Source organism: Phallusia mammillata, chromosome 3 (genome assembly GCF_965637545.1).
Source record: "Phallusia mammillata chromosome 3, kaPhaMamm4.hap1.1, whole genome shotgun sequence".
Classification (NCBI taxonomy): Eukaryota; Metazoa; Chordata; class Ascidiacea; order Phlebobranchia; family Ascidiidae; genus Phallusia; species Phallusia mammillata.
Window position 1 is genome coordinate 3,356,295 of NC_137254.1, and position 16,899 is coordinate 3,373,193.

At 36.8% G+C, this 16,899-nt stretch overlaps 1 protein-coding gene and 1 pseudogene across 2 annotated transcripts; both read left to right on the forward strand.

The window, feature by feature from the left end:
• The first annotated feature begins 1,911 nt into the window (after positions 1 to 1,911).
• Positions 1,912 to 6,978, forward strand: LOC145218224 (uncharacterized; annotated as a pseudogene). Its single transcript, XR_013857556.1, has 3 exons — positions 1,912 to 2,008; positions 3,269 to 5,299; positions 5,360 to 6,978. The product of XR_013857556.1 is annotated as an uncharacterized LOC145218224 (transcript).
• A 603-nt stretch (positions 6,979 to 7,581) lies between these two features.
• On the forward strand, positions 7,582 to 15,575 carry LOC145218225 (scavenger receptor cysteine-rich domain-containing protein DMBT1-like). Its single transcript, XM_080085626.1, has 12 exons — positions 7,582 to 7,635; positions 10,810 to 10,960; positions 11,122 to 11,297; positions 11,440 to 11,593; positions 11,873 to 11,915; positions 12,328 to 12,493; positions 12,721 to 12,878; positions 13,175 to 13,346; positions 13,809 to 13,879; positions 13,984 to 14,173; positions 14,901 to 15,009; positions 15,333 to 15,575. Exons 1-12 carry the CDS (start codon positions 7,582 to 7,584, stop codon positions 15,494 to 15,496), a joined length of 1,608 nt encoding a protein of 535 aa, XP_079941752.1. The 3' UTR covers positions 15,497 to 15,575.
• Positions 15,576 to 16,899: the final 1,324 nt, after the last annotated feature.

Consider the following 16,899-nt stretch of genomic DNA (forward strand, 5'->3'; position numbering starts at 1 on the left):
GGCACTGCTAAGCCACAGTTTTATTTTGCCGTTTTTTTGCGTTTTTGAGCGGAAAACATTTTCCTTAATTTACCTAAAATATGATTTTTTGCCTGAAGCATTTTGATTAAAATCTTTCCTGATTTAACTGAATAGAATCATAGTATAAATTTACCTTAATACAATACCAATCTGCCTGTCCGTAACCTATGTGATTTTGAATTAAATATTCCACTAATCGCAGCTGTTTGAAACTCCTTCCAACGCAATATTTTTGCACGCCCATTTAACTTTCATGCCAGTTTCCGGTTCGTGACGAATTAGGGGTCATTGCGTCACAGCGTGTCAAGAGAATCAGTGCTGGATTAACCATTAGGCCAAGTAGGCACATGCCTACAGGCCAATCAAAAATCCAGGCCACTTTCTTGTGATAATGATTTGGCAACACCGATAATTCTATTTCTTAGTTGGCAACCCTGATTTTCAGGCCACTTATAAAATGTGCCTAAAAGCCAGCAGACCTTGAAGAGAATGGCTTCACAAAAAAAGCGCGGATCACTGAAAAACTCGCTCGCGATTTTATTTCATCATCGCTATGCTCACATTGTAACACAATATCAATGTAAATTGCCTAGTTAAGACAGACTACAAGGCAAAGTAAGTTTAGCCAGAGGCGGTTGAGCAAAAAAATGTGAAGCGATGCTTTGGTTGATACCAACTAAGGCTTTTGTTTAAAGCACGACTTTGTATGCTTTAAAGTGCGTTTTAACAAGCTTCATGCAGTTAACAATGACGCTTGTTACATGCACGACTGTGCACTCATAAATTGGGTTCCCTAACAATCTTCTTGCAGTCAACATATGCCTTTGTTTTATGCGCAACTTTGAACGCTTAAAAGCGCGTTTTAACGAGGCGTTTATGTTATGCACGACTTTGCAAGTCTAAAGCGAATTTTCTAACGGGTTTAGTGCAGTCAATCTTCAGTCCTTTTATGTGCAACGTTAACTCGAACGGTTGAAGCAGGATTATATCATAACTGTCAATCATAGCGTGCATTTTGTCTGTCTGCCGTTCGCTCAAGCGCGTCAGACACCCGTCGCGACTGACGTGCATTTCTCTTCACTGCGAGTCATAGTTAATGACGTAAAACTTTTTTCTCACTTGAGGCGGCGGCGTGTTTACAATATCCCCTGATAGATTTATTTATCATGCTGTTGTTGTTCTTACCTCAATCGTATATACTGCTGCTGTTCTTGTGATTTGTTATTATTGTATTTTATTTGTAGTGCATGGTTTAAAATATGTGATATATGACAATGTAAAGTATATGGTAACTGACCTATGTGACTTTGCGTTATAAGGTAATGATTTTGTGTTGAACGAAATACCCGAGTCGTTCATGGCCTCAGGTTGTTTAGGCAATAAGAGCAAGTCAAAAACAAATTGGTAGAGCCAAGTTTGTAATTGAATATTGAATGGTAAAACTAAGGCAGTATGATTCAATATAAAGTCAAATAAGTCAACTTATTTGCTGTTTTAAGACACCACAAGCAGCAATAGACCAGACTTGGGTTAGTTTGTTGATTCAGTAGCCACCAACAGTAATGCAACTTAAACGTGGCCAGACATAGCGTGATTCTACGTAAAGCCGAAATGGAAAACTTACAAGTCACGTTCGCTCTCACTTCTGTCGTCAGTGCGAAACAGTAGGTTATTTACGTTACACATTCCAGTTTGTTGGGCCTTACAGTTTGCAGCTAACTTTGTATTGTATTCAAGCATCGCTGTTAAGTTTATCTGGTTTGCAAGTTTTTGCTTTAAAATATTGTTAGGATACTTGTCTGTTTTTACCGACAACTATATAAACATTATTAGTGCATTGGTATTAGGAAAGTGTGCTAAATACCGTATTTTTCAGGTGTCACAGCAATGTTACTAATATTTCTTGTAATGCTGTCTGGTATAATCGGATGCTTGGAAAGTAAATGTCCGGGAGAGGATTTCAGCATAGCTCCACGTCCCTATAAAAGTAAGATGAGTTGATTGAATTATTCAGTAGGTTGAGTTTTTGCTGTGACATTCTAAACCTCTAAAGCTTAAGTGGTCAGTTAATACTCAGTCAAAAGGGCAACCAGATCTCTTGGGTTCAATTGCCCAATCTCTTATCTCATAGCATCTACTGCATGTCGGAATGTAGTAAAATGGCAAACAAAATTCGTGAAATGCACGGCTCTAAGTTACTGTCAAATAGCGATAATGTAATGATTGCAGATATATGTTTTTTTGCCCTGAAGGCTAGTAAGTCGAGGGCAGCACTATCGAAACACCAGTTACAGTGTAACATAACACCACAAAAAAATTTATGCCATCAACTATATTTAAAAAAACAATATTGTGACAAACAACAAACATATATACATTGTAGCATAGTAATACAGCCAACTGTGCTTAAATTCTTTGTGTAAAAATGATAGCAATTGCTGATTATAAACACAGGCTATTTCGATCATTCTATAAAAACGTTGCATATGATAGACAATGATTGTATCATGTAAATTCACTGGCCTGCCTAAGTAAAACACATAACTTCTAAAAGTTATGCACAAACCTCTTGGGGGGCCGCTGGGTTGACATCCCTGGGCTACAGTTTCCGCTTTGACATATATTGTTAAACAACCCTTCAAACCAGTGAATCTTAACTTTTTTGTGCGTTTTCTTTTTTCGTATTTTTTATTGTTTTCGTATTTTGATTTTAATGACATACATATGCAGCCTATACCGAAATGTAACAATTGTCATTTAATTCAGTGGTAATACAAATGTTTATTCGTATACTGAAGTCTATCCGTCGCACGTTTTTGTCAGCGTTCACGTACTTCAACAGGTCGATGTGTTTCAACCACACTTAAGGTGTCTTCTAAAAACAATGCAGGTGTGTTGTTACCGCGATACTGAATGTGTATTCGATTAACAACACGCCGCACAGGACAGACAACACGTCAGGGGTGTTGATTCAAGTCCAGGTGATCAGTTTCAAGTCTAGAAAACACAGAACAACACGCCGCTTGACAACACTTCTTAGTGTGTCGTGTGTTGTATAGCGTTTAGAATTGGCGCGTTGCACCGGTTTTCTAGTGATACTGGTCAGTTTTGTTAAACAATCTAGGTTTTTATGTTCGTTTACAAATCAAATCGATTGTGTTACTTATGTTTACAGAAAATAAATATAGAGAACAATTTTTACGACAATAAATTTTTCCAACATTTAACTGAAACCTTTTCAATGCAGAACCTAAAAATCTCCCGGTATGCGAGAAACCATACCGCGGTCCCAACTGCACCTGCCCTTCTTCAATGTTCGAATGTGCTTGTCACAAATTTGGTCGGTGTGGAGACAAACCAGGATGCATAAAGATGTCCAAGGTTAACAACTGGGGAAATGCATGTGAAGATTGGAGCGACGAGTTAAGTGACATTTGCCCTTCAGGCAGTTTTGAGTGTGACTGCTTCAATACAACTTGTAAAGATAGACGTAGCTGTATTCCAAAGGGTCGTCGATGCAATCGGGAAATAGATTGTTTAGATGGCAGTGATGAGATTAATTGCTCTTGTCCGGATAATCAGTTTGAATGTGATTGTTACAAAACAAGCAACTGCAGTTCCCCATTTTTCGTCGCTGGCTGCTTCCCCAAAACCAAACAATGTAATGGAATAAACGACTGTGAAGATTGGAGTGACGAACTTTACTGCACTTGTCCGACTGATCAGTTCAAATGTAATTGTTACAAAACTAACCACTGTGAATTGGACAAAATTTGCATCAACAAAAATCAGTTATGTGATGGAAGTAACGACTGTGGAAATTGGATTGATGAGATAAACTGCACATGTCCAGTTGATCATTTTGAATGCGATTGTTATAAAACAAATAATTGCACAAACCGTCAATATTGTTTACGCAAAGACTTACAATGTGACGGAAATAATGACTGTGGAGATTGGAGTGATGAAGTTAATTGCACTTGTCCTGATCACAAGTTTAAATGCGAGTGTTATAAAACAAACAGTTGTAAAATTGGCAACGGTTGCATTGAGAACAGCTGGCAATGTAATGGAAAAGATGACTGTGGTGATTGGAGTGATGAGGCTAATTGCACTTGTCCTGATCATAAGTTTGAATGCGATTGTTACAAAACAAAGAACTGCAAAAATGGATTGGGCTGTTTTACAAAAGACTGGCAGTGTAACGATATTCATGAATGTGGAGATGGCAGTGATGAAAAGAATTGCACTTGTCCTGCTCATCAGTTTAAATGTGCATGTGTTGGTACAAAATGCTACAGTGGTATGGAGGGAAGTTGTATTCATCGATCTTTGTTGTGCGATGGAAATCGAGATTGTTTTGATGGCAGTGACGAGACACATTACACATGTAACTGCTCTGGAGTTGATGCAAGATGTTCGTCTGATCCTGGTAACAAACACCGCCTATCTACTGGCAGATGCATACCTTTCGACTGGTTAGGTGACGGAGTAAAAGATTGTTCTGATGGGAGTGACGAAATCTGTTCAGTATCAAACTATACATGTCAGTCTTGCAAAATGTTTGCCACAGCCTGCAAAGGTGTAAAACATAATAACTACCTTGTCCATTCCCCAATTCCGTCAGTGTGCAATGCAGTAATGCAACCATCGTGTGCTGATGACATTAATAATTGCACAATCACAACAGGTTATTGTGTGTCTACGGAATGCGAAACTCCACAAACATTTTGCTGGGATACATTTGTTTGTGAAAATGAACAGGTTGCTAATGTGAATGACTTTTGTAATTTAGTTAATGGTTGCAGTGATAATAGCGACGAAATTGTAAATGGATTTGGATTTAAGTGTTCTGGATTATCGAGACAAGGTGTTTGCGTTTTACCACAAGTCAACGTCTACGATTCAGTGGCTCAATGTTCGGATAAATCCGATCTCTGTTTTGTGAACGGACAGTTTAGTTGTTTTCAGTGCTTAGATAAGAAGTTGATCATATCGCCAAAGCAAGTATGTGATGGTATAGTGGATTGCTTTGATATGTCTGATGAGTGTTTGTGTTTAAATCAGAGTTTGTGTAACGATATTAGAGGTACTTGTCCATCAAATCAGATACACTGCCAAAACAAATCTGACTGTTCGCACTTAAACGGAAAGTTGTGTAATTCAAGCGTGAAATGTGTTGACCAAATCAACATGAAATATTGTTCGTCTTTAAAGGAACAAGGACAGACACAATGTTTAGCAAACAATGAAGGCTTCGGAATTGAAAACATTTTAAGTTCCAGAAAATACAACAAGTTGTTAAGGCCATGATATGATCATATTTCTGGTTTTGTAGTGGACACAAACAAACTCTTATGCTCAATTTGTGACGGAGTTATTTGGGATGCAATGTGGCTTCAAGGTGAATTGGATTGTCCAGATATGTTTTATTGTTTTTCAAGTGGAGAAATCAACATCAAATACACTCGGGTGTGTGATGGAACAATCGATTGCCACGATGGTTCTGATGAATTTGTAGAACTTTGTCACAACACCCGGTATTATTGCAAAACAAACGATAAAGTTTCTATCCACAAAAATTCTGTTTGTGACGGAATTATCGACTGTGACGATAAAACAGATGAAAGCAGATGTCGCTGTGAAAAGGAAAGATTTTATTGTAAAAAGAAACAACCTTTATCAGTTGATTTGAAACTTGTGAATAATGGAATTCAAGATTGTTCAGACGGAAGTGATGAATGTGTGGATTTGATTGACAATGCTTTTGCAGATGTTAACGAAATGATTGCCAATCCCATATATCGAGTAATGTTTTGGATAACAGCCGTCTTAGCATTGGGAGGAAATTTGTTTGTTTTGATTGCAATTAGTTACAGCCTATGGACAGTAAAGAAGAACCAAAAAGGTTTTATTAACACCAGTGTTTTCATCATTAACCTCTGTTGCTCAGATCTTCTAATGGGAATTTATCTGCTTGCAATTATAGTGCAAGGAACACGATTTTCTGGCTCCTACTGTTTATTTGACAAAGAATGGAGATCAAGTAGTTTGTGTTCAGGACTTGGAGCGCTTGCAATCATATCGTCTGAAGCATCGGCCTTTACAATGACAACCATGACCACATTTCGCCTTCTAACAACATTTAATCCATTACTTCATCGAACTACAAGAGTTCGCACCATCGTGTATTTGGAGTTGTGTTGTTGGATTTCAGCTGTGGTTTTGGCAATTGTTCCTTTACTTCAGGTCTCCTCAGAATATTTTGCAAATGGCGTTTGGTTTCCAAACCATTTTTTTGAAACCGATTTTGTTTCCAGGGAGAACATGTCATTGCTTGCCACAAGAATTAAAAGTAAAACACCGCAGGATTGGAACGCTGTTATACAAACAATTAAAGAGACATTTCCTCGTAATCCAATCAAAGGAGAGTTTGGATATTATGGAGAAACAAGCGTCTGTTTGCCACGTTTATTTGTCACAACTGGTTAATTTGCTTGGGAATATTCAACTTTTCTCATTACAATCAACTTCCTTATGTTTATCTACATGGTGATTGCGTATGTTTTTATCTACAAACAGAGCAATCGCATGAATGGAGCCAGAAACACTGATATAAGTTCAAGTATGCAGAAAAGAATCTCGAGGTTGATTCTGACCGACTTCTGTTGCTGGATTCCAATTTGTTGCATGGGATATTTGAACCTTGGAGGAATCAAGATGCCACCAGATGCTTATGTGTTAAGCGCTTGTCTGTTGCTTCCAATCAACAGCGCCCTTAATCCTTTGATTTATTCCAAATCGATTCAAGATAATTTAAACAAAGCCAAAAATAGCGTTAAAGATAAATTGACGTCTCTTTGGGGATCCATGTTTCGCTCATCAGATTTTACTGTCAGGTACGACGCTTGTGCAGCCACTGAAAGCAACAGAGTGATTGAGATAATAAAATCGTAATAGCTTTCTAAAATTTAATTCAACCTGAATCTTAAAACATTTGAGGTCCTGGGAGATCCTTATGTTTTAAATTCTTAATGAAATCGTACTGCATATGCTTTCTGCCTACATGTACATAACTACTTAGCATGGTAATTCATCTGTGTACAATATTTCACCGGCGCCCATGCAAATGTTTTAAATTTCCTTTTTTTAATCTCCACTTAGCGGGTATTCCCATGCGTTCTAGAACCTTATTTACTCTGCTTGACATAGACTAATTGATACTACACTTTGCTTTTTGTGAAAAAAAAATACCTTCGCCTAAAATTTTGGCACACATGTTTACATCCTTTTACAATCATTTTTAATGTAAGTTGTGTGATTTGTTTTGTAAGTCAATCAACTATTTTTACTTTCTGTGGTTTGCATGAATTTCAAAATTTGAAATGTTATTGAAAAAGTGTGAGGAAAAGACTGCAATGAAATTAGGTTTGCTTGCATCCTTTATAACAGTTAGTTGTCTTTACCAACAACTAATCAGATTCCAAACACAGATACTTTTTGCAAATGTATTGTTGTTGCAAATTGTTTATGCAAGGTATAACCAACTAGAAAGACACAATGTACGAATACGCAGCATTAGACGAGAATGAAAGAAAGAAGGCAATCTGTCCGGTACGCTGTATTTATGAGCAATCTCTGTGCGCAAGGAAACTGTAAACGCAGTGAAGGATTGTTATTAGACTTGATTTTTTTTGCGAACCGCACCAGATTAAACAGTTGTGCTCTTATGCTTTGAAATCCTACTAACTCGTATTGGACAATGTTTGCTAAATACCGATAGATGGCGCAAAGAGGGTCTGTAATTATTCAAAGAAAATTGTATGCAAGCTGACGTTTAGGGCAATTAGAGATGGTGTGACGGTTTGTAATAAAAAGAAATTTAACCTGTAAACTTAGGTTCTCATTTTAAATTTAATTCCTAACTCTATCCAAGTCTCAATGTTTATTTAAATAACTATGCTCTTAACACCACCAATTGGAACTTAGTACCTGTCTTAAAGAATATTACTAGTAGCTCTACCCTGATATATACCCTTGTATAGGTAAAAATTTAAAGGTGTTAATTGAAAGCTGATTTCATCAAAATACAGATTTTTAACTGATGCAACAAGAAACCTATACAACAAACAACAATGTTACACATAAGAACATAGCACACCAAACAACCGTCTTGGAATATCACAATTTAGAGTGTTTTGTTTGTCAGCCACATTGACCAGAAACAAAACATCACAACTGTAATCTTTTCATGAAAACCAGTATAGATATTTTTAAAGTAATTCTAAATCGATTGCCCATTTGCACTATAATAATTTCGTGCAACTTTTACAGACGTCCTTACATGATGCGTTAATTTAGCTTGGTTAAAGCACATATAGCGTCACGAAGGATTTGACAAATCACCAAGCTTGAAATATATGGGTAAAGTTGAAACGTTATGGAGTGCAAAATCGTAGCTGGCGTAGTTGATGGACCGTGACTAAACGATCTAAAGCTACACTGTATTATGAAGCGTTATGTGGCGGGAGCTCACCAGGGAGTGAGATTGACGTGTTGTTTGTATAGCTAGATTGGGGGAAAGTGGGGCGTTGGTGGGACCAGGTTTGGGCGGCCTACAGGCTAACCACCAGTGTTAGGAAAATGAGCTGCAACCACACTCAGCCACGCTCTTTAATAACATCACAAAACGCATTGCTCAGCAAATCACATGAGAATTTTTCAGCTATTAAAAGCAATAAAACATTACGTGCAATTGCCCATTTCGATGTTAAACTTGTGCGCCAAACGACATATGCAAGTTCTTTTTGTATCATGTAGACCAAGGCAAAATACAGTCTTGCCAAATTAAATCAAAATTCTGCGAAGCTTACTGTTAAACTTTCAGTATGGGTTTTAGTACATATGGACAATTTAATTCAGCCTGTTACTCCCAACAAAAGAACGCTGACGACTAACGTGAGGTACATAATACGCGTTTAACACAGTTAGATGTAGCGGCATCGGTTCAGGATAAGCGTCGCAACTGTATTGATCTGGTTTGAATCACCTGCTTTGTGTTGCGGGGCTTGCAGTGTTTACGACTGCGAGTCCACCGTGTTATAATGTAGAAAAGGAAACCCGCTTGTCGCATATGAAGTGTTGCAGCTGAGAATAGCATTATAATACTGGTATTGTTAAAATGATTTAGACAAAGTTGTAGCCACACTTGACTCAACAAGTTCAAATAAAACATGTTAAAATAGAGAAAGGCAAGAATATGCGTACGTACTAGTATATGTGCAAATACATATAGTTGTAAGTTGTATTGATAAGCTTAGTACTAAATCAGTATTTTTAATACTTTATTCGCATTGTATATTAGCAGGTAGTTAATGGTATAAAACAGTTGTCTTTTGTCCAACAAAACGATCAAAATGTCAATTCAGCTGATAAACTTTGCTCTTTTAGTCTGCTCTATGAGTTTATTACATCGAGGTGAGTACGTTTTGGCAAAAGCAATGCAATATAGTCATTAGAAACTACCTTCTTTTAATAGCAGCATATAAAACTTACAAACTTAGACCTAAATGACATTTTACTTTAACTTATCAAATGAAACCTAAATTGTGTAAGTTTAAATATTGCATTTGCACGAAGAGTCGTCATCAAAAACGAGATTAAAAAACAAACTATAAGTTTTAATGATTTTCGAACGATTTAAATTAAACAAATACTTTGGCAAAACCTGTTTATTCGGGTCTTAAAGACTCGGTGCAAAATGTTGTACAAATAAACTGGTAAAAAATATTCATTAGGCCTACAATAGCGACGCAAAGTTGCGCTGTCATAAACCGCCACGAAGCGGATGGCACATTTGTGGATAAATAGAAAACGCGCAGCAGCTATGCCGAACTCCCTATGTAGCAGTTTATTGGTGTCATGGTTTTATATGAGTTCGCGCTTGTTTTTTTCTAATTATGAATGTAATGTTCAGTTTCAGGTATACAGTGTCGTAGGCCTGATGTAAACTGGAATGTTTTTTCTGCAACCATTCAAGACACATGCACATCGTGGACTCGACGTTTTACTCACAATCAGCGTTCAAATATATTCGTTGCTTATTTTCGTGCAGGAGAGCTTGCTACAGACAACTTTTGTAGGGTATGAGATTTGTATCGATGTTTCACTTTTAACCTCTAGGACGAGAAACACATGATTGAGTTATGTTCACAATGAGCTTTCGAACTGTCTGCACCTCATTGCTATTTTCTGGTACTGTTTTTCGTTTTTCGCCCTCAGGGAATAAATTACTTCAGAAACACGAAAAACTGTAATGTAAAGTAATATTAAAAACATTTTTCTAAACATTACTTTTTTAATTAGGAAGTCAAATCACCATTAAAACAGTTTAAAAACATAAGTATGCATCGAAACACTATTACACCTATGCGAAAATAACAAGTCATTATAATTTGACTTTCGATAATATCTTCTGTTTACAATCTTACACTTGTATTTGTAATTCAGTGCGAATACTCTTTTTAAACTTGATTTACAACAAGTAAAAAGTCATTTCAACCAGCATTGTTACTGGGCCGGGTTTGGGCTGATGTCTGATGTTGCAATCGGACATATTTGTGTCGTAATTTCAGAGTGGTAAAAAAATCTGGTGGGTATGCTCAAGTTCGGAATACGTTACAGACATGTATCTTCGGGATTAGTGAGAATTCGGGGGCAATTATAACTGTGATTAAAATTAAACCAATTCCACTGAAATGTACGTTAACTTGATTCTTTTTTATTAAGATTTATGAGGGAACGGATGATCAAGGTAAATTGGTTGGTACGTTGTTAGGTGGAGATTTCTCTTGCCCGATTGTCGTTAACATCTCGTCTGTCAGCGTGGTTTGTGTCACTAACCTTACAGCTGTATCTGTGATTATTGAAATACTGCCTGGTAAGTCGGATTTAATAAGTTTCTCAGGAAAGTTTAACTGAGTCTGTTTTGAAACTTTGCGAATCCCAGTTTCGATTTGAACACATTAAGATCAGTCAACTGCTTATGAACTGAAGTCACCACTTGCACTGTCACCAGCTTAACTATTTTGTGTATTTTAGTTGTACAGTGCGGGGAAGATGTTACCGGCCCAGTTTATAACTTAAAATCTCCCAACTTTCCGAGTAACTACTCAACTTTCTCTGATTGTGTTTGGAGATTTCACTTCAAAAGCAACACGTCTTTGGTGTTTCAATTCTCCAGTTTTGTCACGCAGGGTGGATTTGACTTTCTATACGTAAGTCATTGTGTGTGTTTTGTTAAATCCCAAATCAGAACCCCAAAATAGACTGAATCCAAATTTTTTTAACAAGCCTGTCAAGCAAGGTCTACATAAGACTTTCAAGTAATGCGACATACATGACACTTTCTGGTTTCAGTTCAAGGACGCTGAAGGAGATGGGAACAGATTGTCTGGGTCATATGATGGGGGATTCAATCACACAGTTACTACAACAAATCTTACTGTCATCTTTATCAGTGACGGAAGCATTGCAGCGCAGGGATTTAATGCCACAGTCAACATTGGAGCAGGTGAATAGAACTCGATTTTTAACAGGAAGAAAACGTTAGTTAGCGCAGTAATTTGCTATGTCAATCAACTAAGAACTATATCAATCATTTTGCTATGTCAATCATTAAGAACCGGTAGTATGTTTATAAAAATCAACTCCTGAAGGTTTTAGCTTTTACCACTACTTCACGTAATGTGCTGAAGCATAACTGTATCCTTCAAATGTAGAAAACGCCTGTAATTTGTTTCGCAAGTTGTTGTTTAAAAATAACCTAATAATTTTATTTTTTTGGGAATAGAACAATCAATGAGTGTTTGTAGTACCAAAGATTTAACCATCACGTAAGTTTTTGTTTGTTTTTCTTGTTTGTTGTAACATTACATAGATTTAATCAAATAGTGATTTTGGCATGGTTGTTGAAATTCCTGCAGAAAGATGTCATTTATAAACAAAATGTCTTCGTATGTCTTCGATTGAAATGTCACAGTTTATAACAGTGTGTAGTCCAAACGCAGTCATCGTCCACCAATTCCGTTTCCCACTGTGTTGAGCTCCATAACATTTACCGCTTGCACAGCTGTTTCCGGCATGGTGATTGGAATGGTGCAATTGTGTTGCTATATATGTTCTTTCCCCATGCAAATAAAACTAGCCAACAACCAAAATGGGCTATACTAAAAATATATTGTTAATGTAATGGACAGTTTATTTGACGATGGTATATTAGAAAAGTTATCAAGCCAATATTCGCAGAGTAACAGCTGAAGAGCAAAACACATTAGATTACGAACTCGGCGACACGCTTTACATCGCTTTGGACAGGGAAACTCCCCTTTCTGAACTCAATGACAGCTGCAAGTTCACGGGGTCAGACCCGGTGTTCGTGTTTGACATTGGCCAATGTGAAGCTTTCTACAAGGTAAAACGATCCTGATTTTTTTGCCATTTTAGATTTCATCATCGAGCCACTGTTAGCAAACACGTCATTTAGCATTTAGACGTTCGTTAAAACCATACAGACCTGGATCATCTATACAGATATGTTCGACACATACTTATTTCGAGAATAGTAGTTACAATAAGTTTGTTTTTATTGCGGTTAAATTTTTGCTACCCTTTCAAAATGTTTTTTTTTTGTATGAACAGAATGAGAACGGAATGTTGTCGGTTTCCTTTCTGATTTGGAGATTCCTAGCTCCGTCCCCAGCAGTGATCCAACGCGACGTTCAAAACAAACTTAATGTCACTTGTCTGTTCGACTCGGAACTACTTATCTCGTCATCAAACGTCCAGCCACAATCAGGGTAGGAAGACATCTACGGCACATGTCACATGCCACATGCCAACAAAGCACGCAGTATGCAAACTATAAACATGACATGTCATTGCATAAGTAAGCACATGCCAAACATGGAACATAGACTGAATATTTCACCAAATATTTCTGAGAAATTTTTATTTTATTATTAGTGCGAGTCAAACAACTCGGAAAGTAAACGGTTAAGTTAAAAACAATAAATGACAGCTATTAGTTTTCCATATTCCAAGAATTTCCCATAAACGTGTCAATTAATGTCGTAAACGTTAAAGTTTGTAACAGATCCATTGGAATTTCTGCTGAGAGTACAGGAAACTTTGACGTCGCTCTAAATCTCTTTACGAACGAAAACTTTAACGAAAGCTTGCCCGGGGAAGTCACTGTGCCCAACTACATCTTTGCTGAAGTTAAACTTGATGAAATTTCTGCAAGCAACGATGACTTCATTGTCCAGGTAAAAAGTAAAACAAACTTATTGAAGCAAAATGGATAACAAACTCCCATGATACACCTAGTGTTTTTAAGTTAAACAGAAAGGTGTTGCTTAAGTCATTGTTTCGCTGTGTGTAACATAGTTGAGAGCTGGCCCGCAACTCATACCACAACCCTACCCGAACCCTAAAGCATAAGCGATAAGGCACAGACCCTACTCGTTTTTTATAGCTTGTATATGGCCGAAAGTCTGATTGACAGGCCTTTCCATGAAAGCCCACAAAAAGTACATAATATGTGAAATAATACAAATGGCTAAAACAAAAACGTTTCAGGGTTATTGGGCATTATATTTGAGTGTCAGAATCTTTTAAAACTGGAAGTTACCCAAAATGTAAAGTCAGGCCGAATTAAATTAATAAATTAAACTAATTTAAAACAAACCTTATTTCTTGATTCAATATTTTGACACATTTGTGCACAGCTTGAAGAATGTTGGGCAACACGCGTCGAAAATTCCAGTGGTTTGCCAAGTTATCTGATTGTACAAAGCGGGTAAGCTGAGCAGGGGATGGATTTGCTGTTTTGTGATATTGTTGTGCTAAAATTGAACGACAGTAAGTGTTTCACAAAGCGTAAGATTGTCTTAAAATTGTTAGATGCATTGCGCCACCCAGTGGAAGCGAGTCCGCCGACGCAAAGGCGTTGATACGAAATTACAAATCCAATTTTGCAACTTTCAAACTGATGAGCTTTGTGTGGACAAACTTTACCGACGCAGGACAATTTATCTACATCCACTGCGACGTGACCGTCTGTCATAATTCAACTGGACAATGCCCTGGACATGTGAGTTGAGTTCGGCAAAGTCTCACAGTCTTGATGGACTAAAAACAAATATTTATTCTGTACTCAAATACATGGGCGTCGAGTTTAACAAGAATGCAAGGTAGCGGACGTAAATTGTAACGCCACTTCATGTGACGGCACTAAAGCGTGCAATCACACGAGCTCCAACTCAAAGCCAAATCAATAGAATGTAATGTTCGTCAAATTCTTATAAAAGTTTTTTTTTTTTTTAACAATATTCATTTGAAACACTTTGCTTTAACGTTATTATTGGTTTAGCAACGTTTAGAAAATTTCGTCAACTTGTTGCTCTTGTATCACCTAAAATAACCATTTGTACAGTACAATCGCATTGTACACAATAATGGCTATACATTCATTGCCAACAACTGTGTGTTTGACGTCAAAAACAAAGCACTAACCAAATCAGGTTGCAGTTTCGACTCGTTTTGGTGCTTTTTCGCCAGCGCGTTTGTTTTAAAGCAAAATTGTTCCCAAATTTTATCAGATTTGACGATGTTTCGTACGATACCGCTACAAGCAAATCAAATATCTGCGGTGGCCGCCTAGAGGCTTTACAAACCCAAGGTGACGGCACCATCCCGCCACCGCCCACTTGACGCCTATGCTCAAATATGTTAAGATTTAAAACACAACATGTGACCTAAAATCTTTGAATTATTAATAAGAATCACGCTGTAACATATGAATGTCAACTTACTTGCAGATGTGTGGAGGTGTAGGACGACGATCTGTTGACAACAATGGACGCAACCAACGACTTTCTGCAGGACCAGTTCACATTTTACAAACTACCAAGTATTTGCTTGTGCAAGGTAACAAAAGCATAATAAAATGCTTTCATCCTGTCATGCTATTATTTTGAAATCAACAAGCGTAAGTTAGCTTGAATAAATGAATAAAATCAAATCCCACCAGAAAGTAGATTTTTTCTTGGCAATTATTTCTTCTCATTTGCTTAACCCTTGTATCATGAATACCTCTTAGCTTACCCTAAATCAGTATGACGTTCCTTGGTCTGGCGTACTGTGTTGTGTAGGTAGTCACATTTTTGGTGAAAAGCATATTGGAAGGCTGGTGCATGTAATAAGTATCCTTCCTTAAGTATGTTCATATCTGTGTTAACATTTTCTTGCAGACACAACTAAAGAAAAAGATGAAGAAAATGAAGCAGCTTACAACATCTTCCAACTTGTGATGTTTGTTCTTCTGGTGGCTGTAGTGATGGGAGCTGGTTACATTGTGTGGGGCAACATTGCCCGAGATCCAAAGGCGAAATTAAAAAAAATCGTCTGTAGATAAATTATCATGTATGTTCAGCAATGTAGTTTGTATAGTTTTCGACAACAGTTGGTTTTTCATCAATTGAAGAAAAATCTTTGCAGCATTTATATAGACATCACTTTGAAAGTTGATGTTTGAAAATTCAATTGAGAAAATCGTTTGACAAGTTTCTGTAGTTCGTACTTTTGATTAATTGCTTTGTGTTTTCAGAAAATTACGTTGTCGAAACAGTACATTGTGCCTGTAATTCTTATGCAATATAGTCAAGCTTAGTTCACATTGTGTCTTTATTATGTTTCGATTACTTGGAGTATTGGAGAAGGTTAAATTGGATTTTAATTTGAACATCATTATCTTTTAACAAAAAGCCTTGTGTTAATGTTGTAAAACTCTCTCCCATTGTGATCCCAAACTTAAAAGCAAAATGCCCAAACCCGACCCACTACGCAGTACGGTATTCAGGTAAAATAAAGTCCTAGTTAGAGTTTTGTGCAGTGGCGGCTCGTGCCTAAAATATGTGGGGGTGCTGCTCAAAATTTTAGCCATTATTGAACATATATAACTTGGCAATATATAGAAAACCTACGTTTATAGTTTTCTAGCTATTGTTTTGTGCAGAAAAACAAGTAATACAAATCTTAATTAGAAACTCCATTGTGACTTTGTTACGCAATAATGTACACGAGTGTAAATAGCAGACGATATCATTTGTGTGTTTTGTTTACTTGCACAGCGACTGCTAAACTGTTTAGCCAAAACACCATAACATGCAGTAATAATGTGGAACAAAAACACACGTGACACAGACTCGAAACTAAGCGGTTGTAAATATGGTAAAACACAACAAGAATATAGTAAAAAAGTAATGTTTCGAAAAAGGTCAAAGTATTTCAGTTCGACAACATTTAAAAAAATGGTCATGTTTCATTTAAGTAACCTTATGGTCACAGTCAGCGTTTTCAACATATTATATAACACTTCACAGATTATAATTGTCACACAAAAATCTAGCCATACAGCTGTTTATTGGTATCATAACTGACAAATTTAACAACCACTTTACATTTGTGTCAGAACTTGTTTATTTTGACATATTTTTTTGAATTTTTGCGTACAGACTGTTATTTGTCTTTCAGATTTTTAACTGCTATAATTGCTGCTTTATTTGCTGGCAAATAGCTTATAATTGCTTTTTTAAGTGCAAAACTCTATCAAGCTTTAAAATTTACAACACTCTCACTGAAATTTAAACCATATTATTAAACATGGTGCTTCCTTTTTACAACCAAAATGAATCATGAAGTTATAGTTTGGGCATAATAATTGATAGCTTCTTCCTTGATTCCAAATGACAACTGAGAAACTGTTTTTCTATTTAGTAGTACTAGCACTGCAAGTGCAAGTCTTTTGGAAATAATGGT